This window comes from Stegodyphus dumicola, chromosome 2 (genome assembly GCF_044657685.1).
Source record: "Stegodyphus dumicola isolate Sdum_Otavi_A_Nest chromosome 2, ASM4465768v1".
NCBI lineage: Eukaryota > Metazoa > Arthropoda > Arachnida > Araneae > Eresidae > Stegodyphus > Stegodyphus dumicola.
In genome coordinates this window covers 201,624,963-201,651,965 of record NC_140769.1, presented here as the reverse complement: position 1 = coordinate 201,651,965, position 27,003 = coordinate 201,624,963, and the positions used below count along the sequence as shown (strand labels likewise).

At 34.8% G+C, this 27,003-nt stretch overlaps 1 protein-coding gene across 4 annotated transcripts in view; it reads right to left on the bottom strand.

Annotated features, from left to right (window-relative positions):
- Nucleotides 1-7,405, bottom strand: part of LOC118182600 (uncharacterized) — a 34,972-nt gene extending 27,567 nt beyond the window's left edge. The window contains exon 1 of one of the 4 annotated variants that reach the window (XM_035351973.2): nucleotides 7,140-7,405. In XM_035351973.2, coding sequence (XP_035207864.1) covers nucleotides 7,140-7,292 — 153 coding nt within the window. In that variant the 5' untranslated portion in view covers nucleotides 7,293-7,405. Of the gene's footprint in view, nucleotides 1-1,524; nucleotides 1,688-7,139 lie in introns of those variants that run through there. The other 3 variants (XM_035351972.2, XM_035351974.2, XM_085811637.1) reach the window with 3 other exon arrangements.
- Between the last annotated feature and the right edge of the window lie 19,598 nt (nucleotides 7,406-27,003).

Genomic DNA, 27,003 nt, shown 5'->3' with positions numbered 1-27,003 from the left:
TCAAAACTAATCTTAGGAATATCCTACTATCACCAATAAAGTCTAGGCCTTAAGTAACAATGAAAACCTAAATAATATAATTTAAGATCTTAATAATTTTTATTAAAATTGATAATTTTATCATCAGCAGCAATATAATTTTATAGTAATAGACGTTTTTACCACCATATATTCTGCATCTATTAGAGTCGTTCAGAATTTAAACCTCCTGACTCTTACTCTGCATGTATTAAACCTAATTATTTACTTACAGATAATAATTAACCATTTTCATTCGAGGCCTTCTTCGCTCGGGCGAACACCAGCAACGCGATGTGATTTTCCTCACATTTCATGAATTTCTTACAGCTAACTTAAAATGATTTCACAGCAATCTGATGATTCTTTTATGTCTGAAGATACTTTCCGTCCGTCGGATAAAAATGGCATTGTCGAATTTCTTCGGATTCTGAACACGTTATCCATTCTGAATTTTTTGTGTCTTCTGTCGCTTTCACATCCATTATTACTGTGATTTTTCGACTTCTTAAAACTCTTACTTCATCGCTGCTTTCCTCTATTGTCAAGAAGTCTATGAATACATGTAATTTTATTCTTCATCAACGTAAAATCGAACTCATCTTCACGTGAACTGATTCCTTCGTCGCTTCCATGTTTCATCGCATTCCATGGACTCTGTAATGTTGAAAATAATATTCCTATTTCCACGTACTATATAAGTTCGAATTAATATCAAAGACCCATATATATAACAATAAATCTAAAAAACGTATGTAAGATTAAACACTGGAAGTTATTTTTGTTTTACACGCATGTGTTGTTGAATACGCTCATGAAAGCGATGCTGCCCAAACCAAAATTGAATAAAAGTTGTTACCGCTCGAATTTTCGCATCAAATCGAGTGGTAATTGAAAGTCACCTCTCGAATTATCCAGGGTTCATAGCCACATTTTAGTTAAAAAAATAAGCACCTATAAGCATTTTTCAAGCACATTTTAAGAAAAAAATAAGCACCTGTCTAATTACATTATACACAACTGCATAACCTTAAAAGAAAAATTAGACTTGCAATTTAAAATATGAGCAATGCAATATTTATCAAGAGAATGAGCATTACCTCAACTATGGAAAACAACTTTTTTTTTTTTTAAATTTTAAATGACAGTTCAATTTACAGAATTAGTTTACAATGAGAGAAAAAAAAACTATGCAAAACTAAACTATATTACAAGATTTAATGATGAAATTTCAGTTCAAAATATAGAAAATAAATAATAATAAGCCATATTTTAATTGTATTCGCTTGGCATCTAATAATAAATACAATTTATTTTCCCACTCATATTAATATTTAAATAATTTAAATCAAAATTCTGAACATTTTCTAAATTTTCATTGCATAACAGTTTTCCCTTAACATATATTCCAAGCAAAGTAATTTAAGTAACAAAGAGGAACATTTCTGAAATGAGACGGGAAATTGCTTCATGCAGTCATCCTTAAACAGTAAAAGCTTAACTAACCCGCATACTCGGAAATTGCCGAATATTTCGTATACTCGAGCGTAACTAGAAAAAGAGGAGGGGGGAGATTGTAGCCGTTCTTTAGATTTCTCGGCTAAATAAATGATTTTGACATTTCGATATGTGCATCATATAAAAATAGACACTCGGAACTGAGAAATATTCTGCTTAGAAAGCACAGTAAAACTCTTAAGTGTTCATAAATAAATCTGGAACTGAACATCAAAATTAATTATCTCTGTAAAATATCGCAAACATTATTGCGCAATACGTGCGGCGTAATTGTTCCATATGTGATATTTCGCAATCGGAATCAACAGCTGCCGGTACTCGGAGAATAAAGAACTAAATAAAGGAAAAGAAAGAGACTAATCTGGGGTGTTTTTGATTCTAATTTTGAACAGATTGCGTTAAATTTCCGCAATTTTCATTCTTCGCTTGGGTTCGGTAGAGCGCAATACTTTTAGTCCTATTCAATCCAGATTGGACAGTGGCAAAAAAAAAAAAAAAAAAAAAAAAAGTCCGCTGCTTCAATATTAGAGATTTTGAGAAGAAAGGGGAGAACCTCCCAACCTCCGTACTGTATAATGTATTGGGGGGAGGGGAAATATTCTGACTATTCGATTACTTTCCTTTTATTTAAGCCATTCCGAATATTATTCCTTAGAAAGCTAATCTGTGTAAAAATACACCCATTTTTGGAAGTTTATCTACACTTCAGGCAGCTACTGCAACTATATTTCTATAAATATTCATACATATGCTCATAATATAAGCATAACGATCATAATAAACACGAATATGAACTGACCACGCGGAACGAGAATGCAAATTATTAAAATCTTGATAGAAATTCAAACGTGTGTAGTATTTGGGTGGGCGGAAAAGAATACCGAATTACCGGAATTTTCTACGGTTTTCGCAATTCTTTGACCAAAAAAACGACGTGCACCTGTCTATACTCTCGCGCGTACCATAGGTTACGTTAAAGCAGAGAAAGGGGGGAAAACTATTTCCGGGAGTAGGATTCACCATCTGACGTTCCATATAAGGAAGAAAAGTTGTTTATTTAGTTTCGGCTTTGGTACGGGAGGAAAAATACGCGTTCATTAAAATAAGCACTAAAAGCAAAAAATAAGCACTAAAAACAAAAAAAATAAGGGCTTTAAAGAAAACGTAAGCACCTATACGGGCCTTTATATTTTATTTTCAAATATAAGGACTTAAAAGCACTTATAAGGACGGCTACGAGCCCTGTTATCGCATCAAGTGGTAACCGAGAGTCACTTCTCCAGTGCAAAGCATTAAAAATGGCGGTCACGTATTTCCTACAAATGTTGACGACGCAGAAATAGACATGATTAGATCCAATGTAAGCAAAGAGACATTCATACATAAAACCAATTAAAAGAGCCCAGAACTGTCTCGCACGGTAACGAGTTGAAGGGCTAAGTTTAATTTAAGCTTATTAAGTATTAGTTTATTGCATCCATAATATGAACACATATCCTTCACCCTCTCCACTCGTAACAATTTCCAGATGGCCGAAATGGTAAAAAAAGAATCTGATCAACTTGATTAAAACTTCTGCATTCCAGAAAGCAATTTAGTTACAGCCTACTTAAAAAATAAATGAACAAAACTCTAGTTATCCGAATTCCCAGTATCTAGAACTTCAAAACCATTTTCCTTGTTCTGTCTTGGTTAAGTAACATTGTGCATTTTCTAAAATTTATTTCACATAATTTTAATGAGTCTTAAACTTGGTTCAATAAATATAAGACAAGCTAACGAAATCAATCCCAAATTTATTGATTTGTTAATCTGGCAATTTCATTTCTAAAAGTTGATAAAGTAATTAAGACTGCAAATTATTAAAATCTGACGTTTTTTGTGAATTTTTTTCTACCAAAATGAGGAAGTAGTTTCTAGATTCAGTATATGAAAATACATGAATTATGTTTAAAGCAAACTAGAAACATTTATAAAACCACAGAAGTAGTACAATAAAAAAATTGATTCCAATGTTTTGAAAATTTTAAAAATTCCATTCCAGCATATTTAAATACTAATGCACAGTTAGGAATTATTCATTTAAAAATATATGTAACCCATTTTGGAACATTAGAAGAAAGCTGCATTCTGAAGATTTGGAGGGAAAAAAATCTGAAAGCTTTCACATTCTGTATTACGCCCAAACAGATTATTTTTTCAGACACCTACACGTTTCGAGAGCATTCAGGGTAACGCCACATTGAGCTAAAATATTTAAAAACAGCATATCTTTAGAATTTCCGACAGACAGTCTCGCGCGTTGGAGATTAAAAGTATTTATTCCCTACAGTGTTGCCACTGCTTGCTTTGAAATTGTTGATTTTTTAATAAAAATTCGTTAAAGTTTTACAAAATATGAAATAGATAATAAAACAAATTCCAAATTCGGGTTTCCAGGTGGCCATGTTCAGATGAAGTCCTATGTTATTCAAAATTTGATGACTTTAGGTACCGTTGTTGTTTCACAATGCGAGAAACATACATACATACATTCACGTAGATTCTTCATTATTTAGCTTTTTTAAATGTAATACAAGGCGATAATATTTGGTGGCAGCAAGTTGAAAACTGATTTCACGCAAAATGCCGTTTTCAGACTAATAGCCCTTCTGGGCTTTAAAAAAAAAAAAAAAAAAAAAAGGAGCGGTAAAATCTTAGTATACGGTACGGCCTTGCCGCGATTTTGAAAATTGTCGCCAGCACCAAATTGACTTGTTTACTGCTCATCATAATGTCGCCGAATAGGATTAGGTAAAAGTTTACAATTGGGTGCCCCTTGTTTCTTGGCGATTCTTTTTTGACGCCAAGATCGGCGCCAGGAAGACACAATTTCAAGATGGCCGCTACACAAAACCAAAATAAGAAGTCAAAGAATTGCATAAACTCTGTGTCCATGTACACATCGATCTGTTTCCACTTAAGACAACATCCCAGAATTGCATAAACTAGGCATTGCGCACTGCTTTAAAATTGACCATGTACACATCAACCTACTTTTATTTTAAAAAAATCAGGAGGCTAAAGCAAAGTTAAACTAACATGGTAACCAGAAATGAGATTTCATCGCCAAAATTTTTCAAAAAGTTGTCGCTAATCGAAGGGGCACCCAATTATACACTACAGCGTAGGATTAAACTGAAAGGGTAATATCGTGATACAAAATAACAGTTCTTTAAATGTGGTACTTTAATTAAAATCGAAGTACCTGTCCTCAAAATAACTTACAGAGTAGACATAATTTTTTTTTAAAACGCCTCCACGTTAATAGTAGATTTAGCATAACCATGATATCTAATAGTAGTAAAATAATAAATGCATATATTGGAGAGCTTGATTATGCAAAAGCACCCTAAGGTTATTACGTAGTTCGTGCATCAAAATTTATAAATTTGCCTCCAAGAAAACAGATACTGTACTTTGTCATAATTTCAGCATTATAATTCTTCAATCAAGACCCTCTCCAAGAGGATGACTGAATAATTTAGGCAAAGAATACAATCGCCAATACCAAAATGGCCCATTTACTGCTCATCATAAACACAGCGTTTACTAATCATCATAATGTCATTAAATCCCGTGTGTACTGTATACTAGGATTAAACCTACGAGTTCTGCTTAAGAGATAGGCTACTTTCATGGAGGACTTTTCTACAGAAACTGGGGTTAACCTTTGGATTATGGTAACTTGGCGATTTTTTGGCGAAAATTTGGCGACCAACCCTGCTACAGCAACCTGCTAGTTTTTGTTTGGACGCCATTTTGTTTTCACGAAGTAAAGGCATTTTTTTTTTTAACTCAACATTTTTTTCCAAAAATCTGCTAGCCGAATTACGCTTATGCTAGAACTTTTATGGAACAAAAGTGCTTAATCATGACAAAGATTAGGTGCGAAATTGGGAGAAAGTGCAGAATCGAAAACTGTTTGCCGCGTTTTTAAGAATTGCACGTACACGGTATTCATATACACTTCGACCTATTTTCACTTAAAAAAACATCCCAGAATTTCACAAAAATGGCACTACGCACACTCTTGACTTTATCCATGTACAGTGCTAAAGTCCTAGCTAGTAACCTTTATCGCCTTACCAAAATGTCGCCAAACTACCTGTTACCATATTCCAAAGATTCGGGTTTTATTTAAGTTACCAAGAGAGAAGGGCCCACCAGCAGCCAAGAAGTAAAATCTTTGAACACTGGTAGTTTCGACCTGGGTTCGAATCCAAACAAACAGGCTGGCTGCATGAGCGTTTTTCGTGGTTTTTACCACGTTTATCTGAACCAATTTTCCTAAGAAATTCCTCCTATCCTTAAACAAATAGCCTAAGGAGTATGCCTTGGCATAATTAACTAATCCAAACCAAAACGTAGACTGAAAATTATAAAAACATCCTTGCAGCTAGCCCATTTGCCGGTAATGAAACCAAATCAAACTAGCCAGTAGACTCGTCAGCAGGAAGCAGCAGAATCCTAACATTGGTGGTTCGATCTAGGTTTATATCCCAGCAAACTGACTATGAGTAACACCAACAGAGTCTTTGTGTTTACTACATATGTAACGTTAATAAGAGCCAATTCCCTTCAATCGTTCTCTACAAAGGCATTCCTTTCTATAGAAAGATAGCCATTGCGTGCTTAAAATTCTTAAAGATGCAATTCGTAATCGACTGTTGTTTCACTTTTAATAGGCGTAAATATTCTCATCACTAAAAATACGATTATCCGTAAATCTTAAAACAGTATGGTTGAGAGAATTTACAGTTTAATTTAAAACCATAAAAACCACTATAATCGTGTTCTTGCTTCAAAGGTCACACAATTTTAAGAACTGTTTAATCAATTAGTTGCGGAGTTTTAACGATAATACATATTTGATCTAGAAAACATTGCTTCAAGAGCTGTTAGATTTAAGACATTTCGTTTAAGTAAATGCGGCAAAAGTCGATATTAAAATAGTTGAGTATTAATTTCTCGGGTAAACGTTTAAAATTGGGTGCCCCTTGTTTACTGGCGATTCTTTTTTTGACGCCAAGATCGGCGCCAGATAGGCACAATTTCAAAATGGCCGCTACACAAAACCAAAATAAGAAGTAAAGAATTGCACAAGATCTGTGTCCATGTACACATCGATCTGTTTTTACTTAAAAAACATCCTAGAATTGCACAAACTAGGCATTGCGCACTGCTTTAAATATGTCCATGTACACATCAATCTATTTTCATTTAAATAAAATCGGGAGGCTAAAACAAAGTTAAAACTATCGTGGTAACCAGAAGTGAGGTTTCATCCCCAAAATTAAAAAAAAAATTGTCGCCAATCGAAGGGGCACCCAATTCTACACTAGAGCCATTTCTCGATTTACTAAAATTACAATGTTTTGGGGTTGCTGGGTCTCTGGCGGTACATGCCGCTCTCACCGTGAACTGAAACACGATCAGAAAAAAACATAAAATCCAAAACAGCAACATTTCGAAACCTCAATACCAGGAATGTCAGTTTATTTACATTCGCAATGCAAAAACAAATGATAAATAACAGAACACAACTCAAAAATATGACTCACCGAAAGAGCTGTCCACACATCCGGGCCAACAAGTAATGGCGCATAATTCGATCTCAATAAAATAACACCAGCACCTAACTGAATTATACCGGTTGAAATATATAACACAGCGCTGGCCAAGAGGCTGCAAGATCTTGGACACACTCTGGTCATTATCACATACTTCACGCAATCGGAAGAAACATTGAAGTCAATTAAAGTAAAAACAAACTTCAAATCTACAAAATGACTTCAACCTGACGTGTACAACTTTTGCAGGGAATGCAGGGAAATCATGACGTCGAAGTATACGAGACTATATTTTATAAAGAATGGAAATACACCAATTAATGTCATTTTGTATTTCGCACCTCAACGCATTTGGTGAAAAGCTATAAATCGGATGTATAAAAATACTCTGTCAATTCATAAATAACTCAAAAGCGATTATTCTATAAACAAACCTATCTTTAAACATAAACTATATTTTTGTTGGCAATGCTTCCAACAAGAAAAGACCATTTGATAATAAGCAGCTTATGAATTCCTGAATACTACCAACAAAAAATAAATGAAATATGAAGTCATATGATAAAAAGGCATCATTTATTGCGTTAATTCAGTACTTGTTAAAAGTTCAATAACGGGAACAGAGTTTTTTGAGACCCACTAGAGAAATTTCTATTCGACTGATGGCTGTAGTAATGTGAGGCAGCCTCACATTAATTATCCTAATTAAGTATCGTAATACAATGAAATATCGTACTGCAACCAAACCTTCTTGCGAATTAATTCTGCTAAATACTTTTTGCTACAAACATCAGCGGTTGAGAGGTAAAATCTCTTAATACTGGCAGTTCGACAAGAATCCAAATTCCAACGTGATTACGGGACGGTTTCTTTTGAAATTCTCTTTCCTTGGACAGATTGCATAGATCTCGCGTTCTTTGTCTAATATTTGTTACAAAAGAAGACTTCTTAGCCTGTGTAGCCTGGCCTTTTTTTTAACTAAGAAATGCTAAATTGTGTAGTGTCACACAAAATCAACGTTATAATTTAAATAATAACTTTTTTTCTTTTAACGCTACTTACTTTTTTGTCGTTCTTAACACTAAATACAGTTTATGAAAATGTTTATATTTATGTTTTGAAAATAACAGCTGGAAAATGGAGACTATTATACGGCTGGACATGACTTTTTTTTCCATAAGTCTTGTTAGAATTTCGGGTCCTGTTTCTAGACTTGATCTTCGAAGACTTGTTTCAAGCTGCTGTATGATTCGAGACTTACATATATTTTTCTTCTAAGTAGCCCGAGGGAAAAAACGAGAACTTCAAATCTGGAGATAGCGATGGCCAGTTAAATTCTAAAAATCATAAAATTAAGAGTAAACAAAATATGTGTAAATCTCTAATAAATCAGACTGGATCGCAGTTAAAGTAATAAACAGAGGAGCGTTCTTCCACACAACATTTATTCACGAACACCAAAGACGAACTGATACATATACATAATTGACATCACAGTTTCTTTTTACAAACAAACACTACCGCCATCTATTGGCAATCTAAAGATATATAATCCTAAACTTAACACTCCCCCCCATGCATCAATTTTATTGAACTTCAAGATTATAAAGTCTTTCAATTGGTCTTCTAACAACACCCTTATCTAACTGAATCTCACAAGATCTAATTCTATCATCTCTTCCGTGAAATAATTCCTTAATCCTACCTATCTTCCAGTTACAGCATTTCACATTATCTTCTCGTACAAGTACATCATTAATTTAAAACACGGGAGAATTCTTTGGAGGTTTTGAAAACATAACTGATCTTAATTCTAACAAATATTCTTTATAAAACCTTTTCCAAAAATGCTCTAATGTTAATTGCCTATGCTTCCATCTTTTAATCAACTGAGATCTTGTAGATTCTAGTTTAGATTCAGGTGAAGGTAAAACAGTTAATCTAGATCCAGTTATAAAATGAGATGGTGAAAGAGGATCAGGTTCATTTGGTTCATTGTATACATAAGTTATAGGTCTAGAATTAATAACAGCTTCAACTTCAATTAAGACAGTATACAGTAAAATTTTGTAAATATAATTTTGTAAATATAACGCTGATTTTTGTTGTTTGACTTCTGAAACAGTATACAGTTCTTCATAATATAAAGAAGCTTTACCTAAGATACGTTTTAAACAAGTTTTTACAGATCTTACCTAACGTTCCCAGAATCCGCCCCACCAAGGAGCACCTTCTACAATAAATTTCCATTCAAACCCATTTTTACCAAGGAAATTTAGAACCTTTTCATCTTTACATAATTTATACAAATATTTTAATTCACGATCAGCAGTCTTAAAGGTTTTAGCATTATCAGAATATATAACTCTACAAATACCCCTACGTGCAAAATATCTACGTAAGGCTTGAATGAAGCACTCTGTACTTAAATTTGATAACAATTCTAAATAGACTCCTCGAGTCACTGCACAGGTAAACAATGAAATATACACTTTTGTACCATCCTTTAAATACAAAGGGCCAGCGAAATCTATGCCACTTACCTCAAATGGTTGAGCTTTCTCCACTCGATCAGCAGGAAGAGGAGCCGATATCTCGTGTCCAGCTTTAGCATTATATTTTTTACAAAATCTACAATCATGTAACACAGATTTTACAAAACGTCTGGCTTTTAAAATCCAAAATTTCCCTCTTACTTGCACTAAAGTTTCATTTACACCACTATGAAGTACCTTTTCATGACAATTCAAAATAATTAAACGAGAAAAATAATTATTTGATAATATTATAGGCTGAATTTCATCGACATCTAATGATGATTTCACTAATCTACTTCCAACTCTTAAACAACCCTTTTCATCCATTACTGGATTTAACCCAAACAATTTGGAATTATGAGACAATGGTTTTTTACATTTAACATCATTCAACTCTTCAAAAAAATACTCACCTTGTGATAAGATAATCCAATAACACATAGCGTTACATATTTCATTTTTGGTCACAGGACCAATCACTCTATTCTGTGACTTTAAATTATTAATGAATCTAAATACATATGACATGACTCTTAAAAGTTTACCTAAGTCACTAAAGTTTTCTATTTTTAACACAGGTTGTAAAGGTTGAACACTGCTAGTAACTTGAGTCACAACTCTTTCAACACTATCTACTATGCTACAATGCTTGTTCACTTTAGGCCAATTTATTTCATCTTGATGAAGCCATGGAGGTCCATGCCACCACACTCAATCTACTATAAGATCACTCACTTTAACACCGCGTGTAATTTTATCGGCTGGATTATCTGAGCCAGGACAATGATGCCACATGCTCGGGGATGTTTTGTCTTGAATTTCAGACACTCGATTTTGTATGAATGTTTTCCATCGCCGTGGTGAGTTCTTTATCCAATGAAGCACAATAAGAGAATCTGTCCATAAATGAATCTTAGCTTGAGTAAAATGCACACGGACTGTAGTTACAAGTCTTGCACCTAACACTGCTGCCATGAGCTCGAGTCTTGGTAAAGATAATTTTTTCAGGGGTGTCACTCTGCTCTTGGCTATCACTAAACTTGTTCCACAATATTTTAAGCTACGGAATTTCACGTACACTGCTGCTCCGTAAGCACTTTGAGATGAATCACAAAAACAATGTAGTTCCAGTGTTTCATCAACATCACGAAAATACCACCGAGGTATCTGGATATTAGGTAGATCACATAGTTGCCTATACCATTTATTCCACTTGTCTTGCAATTCTGGTGGGATAATTTCATCCCAATCAACACCTTTCAGCCATAAATCCTGAAACAGAACTTTTGCTTGAATAACATATGGAGCAAGAAACCCAACAGGATCGAAGATTTTTGAAGCAGCTTTTAACACACAGTGTTTTGTTTGGTCATTTGACTGAATGAAATCAATAACGTCTTGTGCATTAAAACAGAAGATATCCTTAATTGTATCCCATTGAAGTCCAAGAATCTTTGAGGGGGAATCACAGTCAGGCAATTTAAAGTTAACGAAGTTGTCACTTGATTTATACTGGTTTTTTTACAGTATCCGAATTAGAATTCCATTTGGTCAAAGTCATTGATGCCTTTTTCATTATATCATTGGCTTCATGATATATCTGTATAGCTTCCTCCTCCGTATCTGATCCACAAATAAAATTGTCAACATACATGAAGTTTTCTAACATTTCTACAGTTCTGGGATGGATGTCTTCAAATTTCTTTATATGATGCTTAATGCAAGCGCTCAGCAAAAATGGACTTGATTTTGCTCCAAAAATTACACGACACATCCGATAAACTTGAATTCTCGGATTGCTCAAACTTGAATTCTCATTAATCCACAAAAATCGCATTGAATCCCGATCTTCAGGTGCAACAGAAATTTGTAAAAACGCTTTCTCAATATCTGATGTAAATGAAATTCGATGAAGTCGAAAATTTATTAAAACTTTCAAAAGTTCAGGAAGAAGATTTGGTCCTTGTAGTAAATTATCATTTACAGATTCATGATTTTTTTCCTTTGAAGAAGCATCATAAACAATGCGAAGTTTCGTAGAATTATGATCTTCACGGATGACAGCACGGTGAGATATGTAGTAAGTTCGTCTCCCAGATGGAGTACCAAGATCGACCTTTTCTATGATTTCTTCCTTAAGCTGATAGTCAATCACTTCTTTATATTGCGCATAAAAGTTCAAGTTTGATTTAAATTGTTTGATCAGATTTAAGAACCGTCTTTCAGCATTCTTAAAATTGTCTCTTAAAGTCACATTCTGATCTTTCCATGGAAGTCTAACTTCGTATCTATCACCCTTTTGTGTAATCGAGTTGTTAAATATTTGCAAGGCCATTTATTTCATTTTGTTCTTCGTCAGAAATATTTTTAATTCCTATAGATTCAATATTCCAAAACGATTCGACGCTTTTTAGAAGTTTCTCTTCTACACTTACGTTTAAACACGCATCATGGATTTGAAAGTCTGATGAAGGAAATTTGCCTTGTATACGCCACCCAAACAAGGTTTTCATAGCTACGGCATTTCTGTTTATCCTTTTTATTTCTTCGCTTGCTATTTTCCACATAATGTCCGCGCCGATTAAAACGGAATTATGATTCATCCCATCGGCGCCGCCGCAGTCTGTCAAAGTGACGCCGAATGCTTGGAGTTTGGATTTGATTTCTACATCTCGTACTCGTATATCGGCATTTGTTATGACTGGTATTTCAATGACTTCGAGATTTATGGATTTTTCAGGGTCATTAATATTTCGGAGCGTAAGTTCAACTTTCTTTCAACGCCAATATTTTCCGTTCTTTTCACCGAAGTTATGTAGATTTAAAACAGTTTCTCCTTTCACTGGTAACTGTAATTTTCTTGATAAATCTTCTCGAATTGCAGAGATTTGGCTACCGCCGTCAAGAAGACATCTCACAATACAATTCTTATTTCTGCCCTCAGCCACAGCATACACCGTTTGAAGCATAATATTAGATCCAGTTTTGGCAGAAGAATTTTGAACAATTTCCGCCGATGTTTCGGTTTCTTTATTTTTTGCACTGGAGACAGCTGATGCGAGATTCACACACACACTTTCATGATGTTTACCGCGGCACTTTTTGCATGAAAACTGTGTGTTCTTACAGTTGATAGCTAAATGTTTACATCCAAAACACAGAAAACATTTTCCTGTACGTTTCAAAATGTTGCGTTTCTCATCAGCGTTCACCTCAGTACATTTATATTTCGTATGATCTTCTTTGTCACAAAATATACATTTGTATCCAATTGTTGATAAAGCTGAAGCAGTCGGAACTTTCGGTTTATAATTCGGATAAACTTTCGTGCGTTGTTCGTTTTGACGAAAGTATGGTTTCTGATTCGTTTTCGCAGAGTTCATTAAACTTGCAGCTTCTCGACAGTTAACTTCCTTTTTTAAGAATTCGATAAGTTCCTTTATATCAAACCCTGCTTCCATATTTCGACTTCGATTAAATTCCAAATTTAATTCCTCTGGAAATTTCTGCAAAATGATAGGACAGAGAATATTTCCATAACTTCCAGAAGTAACGTTTAACGATTCTAAACTTCGAATGTTGACTTCGCATTCATCGTACAGCTTACGCAGTGCTTTAACATTTGAAATGTTTCCCACTGGTTCAAGGGATAATAATTTATTCATATGCGAGGTGATAACAACATCTTGTCTTCCAAAACGTTCTTTCAATATTTCTATTGCGGAATCATAATTCTGGTTACTTAAAGCGAAACCGGAAATGGCAGCTAAAGCATTACCTCCAAGTAAGGATTTTAGGTACGCAAATTTTTCAGTTTTTCTCAATCCACCATGATTATGAATTGTATTTTCGAATTGGTTCCAAAAGTCTAACCATTTACACGAATCTCCGTAATAAGTTCCGACTTGCAGACGTGGCAACTTCACTGTTTTCGTTTCAACTGGAAGTGCAACATTAGCCGTTTCGTTCTGATGAACTGTTCTAGAAGATTCCGAATTCTTCTTCAAAAATCGTTGCATTCTTCCTCTCCATATAACAGTTTTATCCTGGTATTCTTGACTTAAGGTAACTTCATTTTCAATCTCCTCCGAAGTTACTTGCGTTTCTATTTCTGAATCTAAACTTTTCAGTTCATTGATTTTCTCAATTAACTGTTCATATAAATCCTCGATTATCTCAATTTTCTCATTTAGCGGAATATTATTTGCTAAATTCGATTCGACTTTGGTTATCAGTTTCGTAGTTAATTGTCTAACAACCGATCGTTTCTTTTCCAAATGTTCAAGAACGCCCTCCATTTTCGAAATATTCAGTCTGTCGATTTTCTGGTTCGTAATAATCCCGGTTTGCAGGCACCATAAACAAAATATGTGTAAATCTCTAATAAATCAGACTGGATCGCAGTTAAAGTAATAAACAGAGGAGCGTTCTTCCACACAACATTTATTCACGAACACCAAAGACGAACTGATACATATACATAATTGACATCACAGTTTCTTTTTACAAACAAACACTACCGCCATCTATTGGCAATCTAAAGATATATAATCCTAAACTTAACAAAGAGATTATAAAAAAATTTCTTAGAGAGAATCATTGTCTGTGGGGCTGTGTAGAGGAGAAGCTCCATTTTTTTGGACCCATATGTCTAGATTAAATCAGTCGGTAAACTGATAGAAGACATAATAGATGCTATGGCGTGTTTTCTGGCCTTAAACTAATGCAATGTTGATTTTCAAAACTGAATTGAACAATTTTCATTTTTTACCTGGTGGTGAATCTTTCCATCCTAAAACCAACCAAGAATTGCTACATAGGACAATGCAAAATGTTGGAACAAGGGAAAAAGATATTTACTACTTAAATCATAATGCTAAATAAGCACCACTCCATATCAGTCATATTAGCATAGTGTCACAATTCTGAGGATCGCAATTCAAATGTTTCAAAATAAGGCTAATGCTGCATTTGTAAGTCCGTTTTATAAAAGTATGTCTCTAATTTGTTGTTTAAAACAAAACTTCTGCTTTATAACGTTATGCAAACTGTTGCTTTGTAACGTTACGCGATGTCAAAACGAAGCTACATCTTCCGTCACTGTCAGTCGGGTGAAGTATGTATGATTCATTGTCGACATAAAATTTCATGATCCTCTGCCAGGGTTGCAACATGTCAGGTTCTTTAGAGCCTACTGTTGTTATATAGGCATCAATGATCAGGCATTATGTTCCGTATAAGCTGTGATTTTATCATAATAAAAATTCTTCTCCTTACAGACCGAGCATTTGCCCCCGTTCGATTGCTGACCGTGGCTTTGGAAAAAGTATGCTTCCAGTTGATTTTTTTCTGAACATCTCTAGACCGTTGGCTTCATCAATACATAATCGCAAAACGACGCCGTAACCGGCGAAAACATTAAGCTCTGTGGCAAATTATTGTGACTATCATAGCATTTTACTCTTTAATTCCATCGCAGAAATAGATGTTAGTCCGAGTCAAAGTTGTTTCGGCTGTCAGATAGAAGATTTGCTGTAATGTGTCAATTAGTAGCTATAGAAAACACGAAATGGAGGGATGCAAAAATCCTTGAAGTCTTTTATGTACACAGCATAGGAGCAATGGAAGAATAGAAATGAAATGCAATTCAATTTAGGTACTAAAGCGAAGATATACAGGTGCGATCAAAATGCAGATTAATATGCAGCATTGTGATGAATTGTGCATGAAGCATTTAAAGATATTGTCAATAGTAGCATCGTAGTCAGATAACTCAGAAATTATGAGCATAATTAGTGTTTATAATTTTCCTAAAGAAATTTTGAGAACTTGCAAGAATATAATCTTGTGCTTGCGGTATTTCATGATGTTGGTGGAGTCGATTTCCCACAAACCACGGTGCGTTACTAATTGCTCTCAGGATTTTGTTTTGTCTTTCAAAACGCTGAACGGTGACTGCATAGAATGAAATAGGACGAATTAAAGCGACATATAAGGTTCTTTTGATGCATAAATCTAAGTTTTATTTTCTCACTATGAAACCGTAAACCGCCATGTAAGCAGCGTTTGCTTAGTTTAACTGCTTTCGTGTTGTTTGAAATTTAGCTGTTCGTCTAAAACAAATCCTAAATATTTTATGGAATGTACAACCGTAAAAGAGTATCGGAAAGTCTGATTATTAATCTTGAGGTTTAGATTCACTTGCTGGTTCTTCTTCTAAAGTCTGAATAGGACAACGCTGCACTTATCTGTATTAACTTTAAATTTCCATAAGTCACACTAGTGTGCAATTGTGCTCAGACTCAATTGTAAATTAGAAATTGCAAGCTAGGTCTGATTGATTTCTTCGTAACAGCCGCATTATCTACATATTTCACACCTTTTCCATTGAGTGGTTTCGGTATGTCACTTGTATAATTGTTAAAGAGACAAGCGTTAAGACCGAAACTTGTGGGACTTCTGCACAAATAATCCTTTTACTTGAGAGGAAGTCTACTACTTTTGTTTGAATAGTTTAACATTTCAGTTGGTAACCTTTTAATGACCACTGCAATTGGTAAGCTGATTTTGAGAAGTGTGTAAAAGAGACATTCATGCCATATACGATGGAAAACCTTTTCCATATCAGAAAATGACTCCGATATGCATTATTTCTTAACGAATGCATCAGCTACGGTCTCTACGACATTCAAGATTTGCATAATGGGGTTGTGTCCTGGCCTGAATCCGAATTGGTTATTATTAATAATGTTGTTGATTTCAAAGTGTTCCGTCAGTCTTCTGTAAATAATTCGTTCAAATATCTTCCCTAGGCAGGGAAGGAGGCTAATCGAATGATAACTAGAAGGCTGCCTTGGTTTTTTTAAGGATTTTAGTAATGTAATGATCACTGTATGCTTAAACTGCTGTGTCCACCACTGCAGAATGCACACAATGGTGGCAATTAGGACAAGAATCTTCCTAGGTGCCTTCTTAATAGTTCTGCTTGAAATACCATCCATGATTCTGGCTTTCTTGATGTCTAATTTATTGATGATATTGAAGACTTCGTTTCGCGTGTTGTGCGGAATTGTTGCTATGGATTTTAAGAATAAAGCAAGATCATTTTTACTCTCTTCATCATGCAGTGAATGATTGGTCATGTTCGGAGTGAAAGGTCTCTGCTAATTCAGGAACTTCTTTCTCGCTTTGCACCATCTGATTTCCCGTACGCATTTGGTTTGTGAGCTCGGTTCTTAATGAACGAGCGGTTTTCTTGACGATATCTCATTTGACAGTCATGATATTTATCAGCGCTTTCCATTTTAAGAATGGTAATCCGCAGTGTCTTCAGTGATTTCTCTTACGAGATTATTGACGCTTCTTTTCAGGTTTGGATCACGTGAGAGCTACACTGTTTCCTTATACGGTTTTTCAGTTTAATCTTATTTAGAATGCTATCTGGTAATTTATTACTGTTTTCTTGTAGAATAGATTTTCTTGAGGCTTCTAAGACATATTTAAAATCTCTGTTAAGTTTTGTAATGGCTGATTCTATGTCTGAAATAGTACGGTTAACGCGGTTTGTATTGTACTGAGCTCAGCTTACTCGGAATTTTTCCCCGTTTGTCATTTTTTGAAATTTTGGAGGTAATAAATACAATCCGTAGGAAATAAAAATTAACTGGAGGTAAGCTCTTCTATGGCTTTCAGCTGAGGCGTAAGTTGAATTCCTTTTAAGGGAAGAATATCTAAGACTTCGGTTTGTTTGTGGGAAGTAGCTCACCCACCTAACCACAAGTGCCCTACAGCTATCTAAGCCTTTAGAAGGTTGTATATATTTCAGCAGAGGTATCCTACTCTCTTAATACCATTTTGATCAGTAAAACTCCGCAGGATTCTGTCCTTGGTATTTGCATATCTAGAATGCCAGGTAGGACTGTGAATTAAAGTCCCCCGCAAATATTGTCGATACTTCGGCGGCAGTGAAATTGTGAAGGTCCTAATTTGACATCAGGTGGCTAGATGGGTTGTGGGCAGATATAAATAAAAATACTTCCTTGGTGGTGACATAAATAAGACTTGCAGTGGCTTCATTGTGCAAGGGATTCGGTAATAAGTAATGGCTGTATTTAAGATTATTTTAACACCCTCCATTTATACGACTAACATGACAATTTAGAGGTAGCTATTCAACCCACTTATGTACTAGCATTTTGACATACTAATTATTTTCATACCATGCTTTGCATTTAACATAAGTTTCAGTTTACTCGCATGATTCCTTCAGAGTGTTGTAATCTGTATAGATATATGTATTATATGTATAAAAATAATTTAGATGCAAGGAAGATTGACGTTGAAGCGTGCATAGGCTAATATTAATAGTGCTCCATAATTATTATTGGCTAGTTGTATATATATGTCTGATTTAGCATCTAGTTATTGGCATATAAAGTTAAATGAAAAAGATACTGAAAATTTAGCATTTACCACAAATTTTAGTCCTTATGAATTAACAGATTCCCTTTCAGTTGGCGAAATTTCCCAGCTGTTTTTGAAAGAGCTCCGAGTAAATTCAGTTTACTTCAAATTATTTTGATGATAGTATGACTATTTTTATCATAGTATTTTTCGAGAATTTTGAAGAACATTTAGAGCATCTAAAAATAATATTTGATACATGTGAAAAGAAAATATAAAATTAAAACTCTCGATGTGTCTCTTTGCTAAAAAAACAAACAATTGAAGTTCCAGCAGGAAAATATCAACTCAGTAATATGTACATTGAAGTTATAAGGTATTTTCTCCCTCTTTTCAACATGCCTTTGTGGTGTAACGGTAGCACTCTCCTCGCATATTCGAGAGATCCAGGTTCGAGTTCCGATGAGGTCATTGCTCCTTTTCATGTCTCCTGCTTCAAAATAACCTAATGACTCTACAGTGGGGCCAGAACTAGAAGGTGGTGGACAATAATTCGTCACCACCAGGATTTATCGATTGGGCCCCCTATCCCTAGTCGCAGCTATCTTACCGTAGCTGGATAATTCATAACAATATTCTTCAAGGCTAACACTTCAACGTATGACCAAAATCGTTTTAAAAATGTTTGAGTCCTTGGAAAGTTTCACTATAATGCGTAGGCAATTGAAATAAAAACACAGCTAAAGCGAATTCAGAAAGATTTGGATTACTTTATTTTAAATTGGTATTTTTCGTTTCTTATCTAATGAGCTTCTTAATTTGATTGGGAAGGAAAATGAAGATTCGAAACAACCGATGGTTTTAAAATTAAGGAAATATATTTCATGCATGATACTCAAAGCGTGTGTAAATTACAGAGTTATATTAATGCTAACTCAAGTCATATGTCAGTATTGCCCTTATAATTTTTACCCATGTTTTATTAAAGATCCTCACTTTGCCAGAGATATTTTATTGAACTTTTTTTTTTTTTTTTTTTGTATTTTATTTATTGTGAAACGAAAATTAAAATATTGAAAGACGAAAGTAAACATATTTACCCTCTCCGAAAAAAACCCTTTATCAACAAAATTTGAATAAATTTAAAATGCCTTAGATATCGGTCTACAAGGCTGCAAGTTCTGTACCTCTAGATTAAATTCATAATAGAGTTAATAATCCATAAGGAATTTTTTTTTTTGAAAAGAGTTGATTAAATTAAAATTAATTTCATAGCACACTGAGTTTACCTTTTTGAATATGAAGAAGAAAAAAACGAAACTCCTTTCCATCTGTATATGATATTATCAAGACTAATAATGATGTTAATAACATGTTTTTCGCCAATAAAGCAGATTTTTACCTTATCATTAACGTGATAAATGGTTTCGCTTTGTATGTATACACAATTCCTAGAACATGTAGGTGCCATCTGGCTTTTTTTCCACATTTTATCGTTTGTGATAAGCGTATGTTAACGATAAAATTACAATTGAATGTCTTGCTTCAACTAAGTGGAAGTAAAGGGAAAATTTCATATCCTTTTATACTTGTCCACACCAGGTAGGTAACGAGCCGGAATCTACGTGTAACGTAAATACACACTTTCTTCAGAAATTCTTTCATGATGGCACTCTTGACACATACGGTCCTTCCGTGCTTTGCAGTAATAAGTAAAAATATCTAACTTTACTTGAAATAAGAGAAAAGTCGAGAACCAAAAAAAAAAAAAAAAAAAAAAAAAGACGACAAATTTTGCAAGTGAGGAAGCAAATTTCTGTCCTTTATCACTGAGAAAAAAATCAGTAACAGATATGATATTGAATTCATAAAAATATAACCTTCTTTTTGCGTTTGATAGACATATTGTCATGCATTCATATATATATGTGTGTGTGTGTGGGTGGGTGGGGAGTTGAAAATGATATTTTTAAGTAAATAACACTTCCAAACGTCCACACCACAGACATTTAATGAATAATAATAGAAAACTACAGATTTGAATTTGAATGGCAGTACCGTTGCGCGTTCTCGTTCTTTTAGTATTTAAATAGCAACTCGGCGCCTACTCGCGCTTGCTATTTTAAGAGTTCTTTTATTACCATCTTCGAGTGGAAACAACATCTGTCTGTCTTTTACCTTGCTCTGGCTTTCGGCGCACACGTGATATCCTCTGGTGGCTGTGTTGAACTAACCACATATATATACAGCGTGTCCATAAATCCATAAAAGTTATAGGATTATTCTCTTGCAACTAGAAGCTAACGCCTTACAAACTCTACTAGACTAGTAACGGCCGCCCAAATGGTAGAGTGGTTAGAAGAGCCTACTGCGGTACCGAAGGGCCCTGGTTCGAATCCCGGAGAAGGCATGGCTGTTTGTAAATGTATAATCTTTGCGGCATGGGCACTCTGAATATATGGCGAGCCGAAAGTCCTCTCGAGAGGTTGATGGTAGAGAGAGGGGTGGGAGACCCTCGGACCTGCCTTCCCCGGGGTGCTCTCCATCAAAATTAGGGGCGGAACAGAGTGAAATCGTAATGTCACCTGTATGGTGTTCAAGACTTGCCAACGACAGGAGCAATCTTGCTCTCCCTGCCACGACGAATTTCGTGGGATTTTTCTGATATTATTGTCAGACAAGTGAGATAAGTCACAATGCAACAACGAGTTATAATTAGCGATAACGAGTTATTCGCTACATCTTAAATGACTCACAAAATACTGAAGAAGGTTAAGATAACCTTTTGATTCAGTCATAAATTTAAAGGAACAGGCACAACTTGTGTTCCAGATGAAATTTCCACTTCATGTAGGTATTTAAATTAACATAACAGACAGTTAAATTCATACGTAGATAACGTAGTCTAAAACTACACATAAAATACATTACTTAATTTGAACCAGAAATTACCGGCGAGTATTTTACGTCATCGACTAAGAAAACGCTAAAGCCGGAATATTACATAGGTAGGGCTACAGATTGTGAAGTATAAGCAAAACGCGGCAGCCAGAAGTTCTAATCTAAACATTCATATCCTTAATGTAAATCATAGAAAGTCCTTCACGAAGCCATCCCTCCCCTTAAGCAGATAGCCCTCGAGTGCTTTACCCTAATCAAATAAATTAAACTAAACCTTAGCTTAAATACACGAAACAACTAATTTGAATTCTTGTGAGGAATACAGAAGGAAAAAGTTATAGTAAAGGCTTCCGTCATAACAGCTAGTTAATTAAAACAAAATACCTTACAAAGTCTTTACGCTGCCTTTATTTTAACAGCTCTTGGCAGAAGACTTACACCTCCAAGTATGAAGATGTTTTATACATTCGCCGCATAAAGGTGGAGTAATTGGGGGACTCCCCTTGGGTGAAAAAAATTAAGACACGCAAATTAGCTACGGAAATTTAGAAATTCGTTTAAAAAAAGAAATTATGATTTTTAACTTTGAACTTTGGAAGGTATCAAAAAATTCAATAAATCAATGGTCTCAAACTCAAAATTGCACCCGAGCTGAATGCACATTCTGAAAGCAGCTGGACGGGCTGGATTTATTTAATGTAAGAAATGAAAAGTTTTCTTTAAACTTCTCATTTTAATTAACTAAATTTCAAATATTTTAAATGTATTTTATTTCAAATTTTATATATTTTTATTTCAAATATTTTACTTATCAAAACATATGTAAACAGTAATAAAAATTATGTTGCAGAAAAAATTCAAATTTATGTTTATTTTATTTTTTAAATCAAAAGACTAGCACATGAAAGACATTTCTGTTGGTTTAAACATTGTAGTTCAATCGTACTAACAATTAAATATTAGCTTTCCAAACCAAGTATTTCAAATTATTCTAATATGTTGAATTAAACAATAAATAACTTAGATGGATGGAGATGTTCGTTTTTCTGACGTAACAAGGCAGCCTTACGTATTTCCTTGCTAGCACCCTTGAAGTTCGTCCCACAGTCAATAAATATTTACTTTGGTTTTCCTCTCCTGGATGTAAACCGTTTTAATGCTTCCACACAAGCTTTAGAAGAAAGATCTTCGACGACCTCAAGATGAACTATTCGAGTGTTAAAACAGACAAAAATGCAAACACAACACTTGAAAGCCTTTTGACCACGGCCTACTCTATGTTTTATCATAAATGGGCCGGCGAAATCCATCCCAACTCGAAAAAAGCTCGTGAAGCTGTAAGCCTAGACGATGATAGGTCGGTCATTATTTGTTTTGGAACTTGGGCACGATGTCTACAACAAACAATACAATTCTTAATAATTTTTCTTATTTTAGATCTAGCAACGACAATCCAAAATCTTTGTCTTATTATAGAATGTAAAAGTGCAGGAGGTGTAGGCAAATACATTTCGTGATAATGTGTAATGATGAGCATAGGATTGAAATGTTTTTGAGGAATGAGCAGTGATGAGTCGGTACTACCGAACCGGGTATTTTGTAACGGGTACTGAAAATCGGTACATCCAAGTACTCGTTACTTCAGTACCGAAATCGGTATTCGTTACTTCTGTACCGAAACGGGTTCGTTGTGTGTGGGGGGATAGTAACAGTTGGAGTCACTGTCGCCGGCATTGCTAGAGCACCCATCGATTTTGCTGCACCTGCACACAAGACACAACCGAAAGCGAAGATGTTTCCATCCATCCAACTTCCCGCGTCAATCCTCCCAACTCCCACTGGCCATCAAAGACAATCTACACAAACCCAACACCAGAAACAACCCGCCGCGCTCTCCTGCTCCTCAGACACTTCCGTAGTTGACATGTTTTCTAATATTCAAAATCTTACTCCGTACAGATAACATCAAACACGTGGTGACGTGGCAGAGTTCCTTCAGTGCGCAAAATCGTTAGCTGCGTATTTCGGTACTCCAAATCGTTACTAGGGCACTTCGGTACTTCAAATCGTTACTAGGGTCCTTCGGTACTCCAAATCGTTACTAGGGTACTCCGGTACAGCAAACTGTTACTAGGGTACTCCGGTACAGCAAACCGTTACTATGGTATTTCGTTACTTCGGTACTCCAAATCGTTACTTGGGTACTCGGTACTTGAAATCGGTTTTCAGTATTTTTCAAAGTAACGGTTACTTGAGTAACGGGTATTTTGTACCGGGTACTTGTCTGTACCCGTTACTCTTGTGCCGGGTACAAGAAAGTACCGAAGTTACCCCTCACTAGGAATGAGCATAGGATGTTTTTGAGTTTCCAAAATATTTGAATTCCTCAATCGTCCTCCAACACGAATAATATCTGTTTCATCAAGGAACAGACTTAAGGAAAGTATTCGGCTATTCGATTTCACAGAATTTCCACTCTTTAAGCTTAATACTTCGTCACGAAATTCAGAATGTTGTAAAATTCTTATTATCGTACAACTCGTATTATTAAGTTCTTCACTGACAAGAAATCCTGTTTTCTTAGAAGTGCGTTTTAAACAATTGTTGATAAATCGTAAACAGTAAGCAACGATACGGCATAATTTTATCCAAGATGAAAATTTGCAAAGAAAAGAGTCATCATCGATTTTAACTAAATTAGAAATAATGTATTTCCTTTCTTCCTTGGCTACTTCTTGACTGTTCAGTTTCATTTGTTCATCCAATACAGATTCCGGATTAAAATTCTGTAATCAGAAAGGTCCATTGAACCATTGATCATATTCAATCAATTCATTAGGTTGTAATCCTTTAGTACCATAATCAGCAGGATTACGTTTTCCTTGAGCGTGATTCCATTTCACTTCAGGAAAGGCAGTTTGAATTTTCGATACTCGATTGGCTACGAAAGGAAGCCATCTCCGTGATTCAGATGCAATCCAAAATAAAGTGATAGTAGAATCTGACCATGGAAAACAATTAATAGCAGGAACATTTAAACATTTCATCATTATCTTAAGTAAATTTGCTAGCAATAGTTCAGAACATAGTTCTAGTCGCGGAAATATTGCGCTTTATGTGGTGCAACTCTTGTTTTTGCACATATCAATGATACCTTACATTCTTCTTCAGAAAACGATTTAGCATAAATAACTGCACAATACGCCTTCTCAGATGAATCACAAAAGGCATGTAATTCTATCTTGCAATGATTATTAATTAAAATCATTCTAGGAATTTTTAAATTGCGAAGCGAATTTAACTTTTCCTGAAAACGACTCCAAATGGTCGATCGTTGTGGATTAAGAATTTCATCCAAATCTAACTTGTCAGTTCACAAGTCTTGAAGAAATATTTTTGCAAAAATAATAACGGGGGCTAACCAGCCTAAGGGATCAAAGAGTCTGGCAACTTCTGACAGCACATTCAACTTAGTGACAACTGAAATTACAGAAGGTAGAATGTTAAAATTAAATGTGTCACTTTGGGGATGCCAGTTTATTCCTAACACCTTTCTTGATTGTTCCTTGCAAATGTCTATCTGAAATGCATTTTCTCTGAGTTCTTGTGGTATTCCTTCTAACACATCAGGCATGTTAGAGGACAATTTCTGAAGCATGAAGCCTCCTCTAGGCATTAGATTATCTATGCCATGTATTAAATTTTTGGCAGCAGTTCTTGACGCAGCACCTGTTAAAAGATCATCCACATAAAAATCAGATTTGATAACTTCCGAAGCCCTTGGAAAATCTCTTTGTTCATCTAAAACTAAACTGGAGAAGAGAACGGGTTGATAAAAAATGTGCAGCGGAAGTTCCATATGTCACCGTTAATAGTCGATTTTCTTGAATTGGTTCATTCACATGATTTCTCTAAAGAATGCGCTGAAAATTTGTATCTTCTTGATGCACACGAATTTGTCTATACATTTTTTCTATATCCGCACAGATAGCAACAGCATATGTTCTAAATCTGATGAGAATGTCAAACAATTATGGTTGAATTCTAGAACCTACGAGTAGCAGGTCATTAAGTGAATATCCACTGGATGTTTTTGCTGATGCGTCAAATACAACCCTTAATTTAGTGCTAGTGTTTGATGGTTTAAATACTGGGTGATGAGGTAGAGAATAGACTATTGGAGGGACAGGTTCAGAATCAGGTATGACTTCCATAAGTAGCAAATGCAGATATTCATCAAGGAACCCCTTATATAAGTTATACAGTTCGGGTTTTCTCACTAATCTATTTTCCAAAAGTAAAACCCTTCTCAAAGCTAATTCCCTTGAATCTCCTAATTCTGATGGTGGTTTCTTGAATGGTAATCTTACTACATATCTACCTGAATTGTCTCTGTCATAAAAAGTTTTAAAATGGTCCTCACACTTTACGTTGGATTTCGACAGAACAGTTTCTTCAAAAACTGTTTTGAGAGTCCAAAATTTCTTAACTAATTCATCAGTAGTTAACTCTAAATTATTTAATGATATGCAAGATTTCGCTTAATTAACTAACGCTGTTCCTGAAATGCTCCAACCTAATTTTGAACGAATAGCTGTTGAAAGTTCTCGGTTTCGTTTAATTGGTTCACCCAAAACAAGTGACAGAAAAACATTGACTCCTAGAAGAATATCTATTGGAGCAGATTCATAAAATGAAGGATCTGCTAAAATCAGATCAGTGAAAGAATTCACAATATTTCATGGTAATGATACGTGTAGTAAGTTTCCACAAATCTTGTCTATAACAAAAACAGAAATTGTAAAGAAAGGTTCCGAACCAAAGTAAGGGGAGAAAGTAATCTCCAGTTCTCCATTTGTTTGAAATGCGGTTGATCCCAGGCACGATATCAGGATCTTTGCTGTTTTTCTATCCAGATGAAGTTTTGAAAGATAACTCTCAGTAATGAAGTTCGCCTGTGAGCCAGAATCCAACACGGCTCGACACTGTACGAAATTCCCTAGCGCGTCACGAACTTTAACTGCAGCAGTGCACAACAAAACTTCCTTGTTTACAGTTCCACTATTCACAAAATTAGAGTGTAGCTGATTAAAATTATTAGAAACGTTATCTAGGATAGTATACATTTTGAGGAGTAAACACCTTTGCATGAACGGACAATGTATGTCCATTATTATCAGTAGCAGATAAAACAATATATCGAGATTTCGTGAAATGCAATAATGAATGATGATTATTATGACACGTTTTACATCTTCTCAAGCTTTTACAAGCCTTAACATAATGCACATTAGATAAACAATTAAAAAAAAGTTTATTAAACTTCACAAAATTGAATCTCTTGCTAACAGGCAATTTGCCAAATTGATCACACTTATATAAGTTATGATCTTTCTTACAATAAGGACAATTTGTAGTAGTTTCTAAAACCAAAGCTGTGACCTTAGAATTTATCCTTTTTTCCTTCAAATTGGTAGAAACGTAAGTAATTCGTTTAATGTTCTTAGTTGATCGCCTTTTAGGTGTCTCTCATACCAAATGCGTGTATTTTTATCTAGTTTTCCTACAATTAAATGAGTTACCAATATGTCACCAAACCCTTCGAACATTCTATTCATTTTTGTTCTAGAACATTTAGGGAACGAATGCATTCATTAGTGATGTCAACAAGATTCAAAATAGCGTCCGCTGAATCAGAAACATTTGGATGCGTAATAAGCGTCTTAATTAGTGAATTCACCAGTTCAGTTCACGTTTATTCGAAAATCTGTCTTTGAGTAAATCCCAAGCAATTTTATAATTTGAATCTGAAATACGTACAGCTTGAATTATTTTCAGAGCTTCAGCCTTACAAGAGCTCTTAAGATATTGAAGCCTTTGAGCGTCTGATAATTTAACATTATAGTGTACACTGGCCTTAAAAAGATCGCTAAATATTAGCCATTGATCTAAATTTCCATTAAAGGTAGGTAAAGTTAATTTCGGAAGTTTTACTTCTGTAGTATCTGAATTAA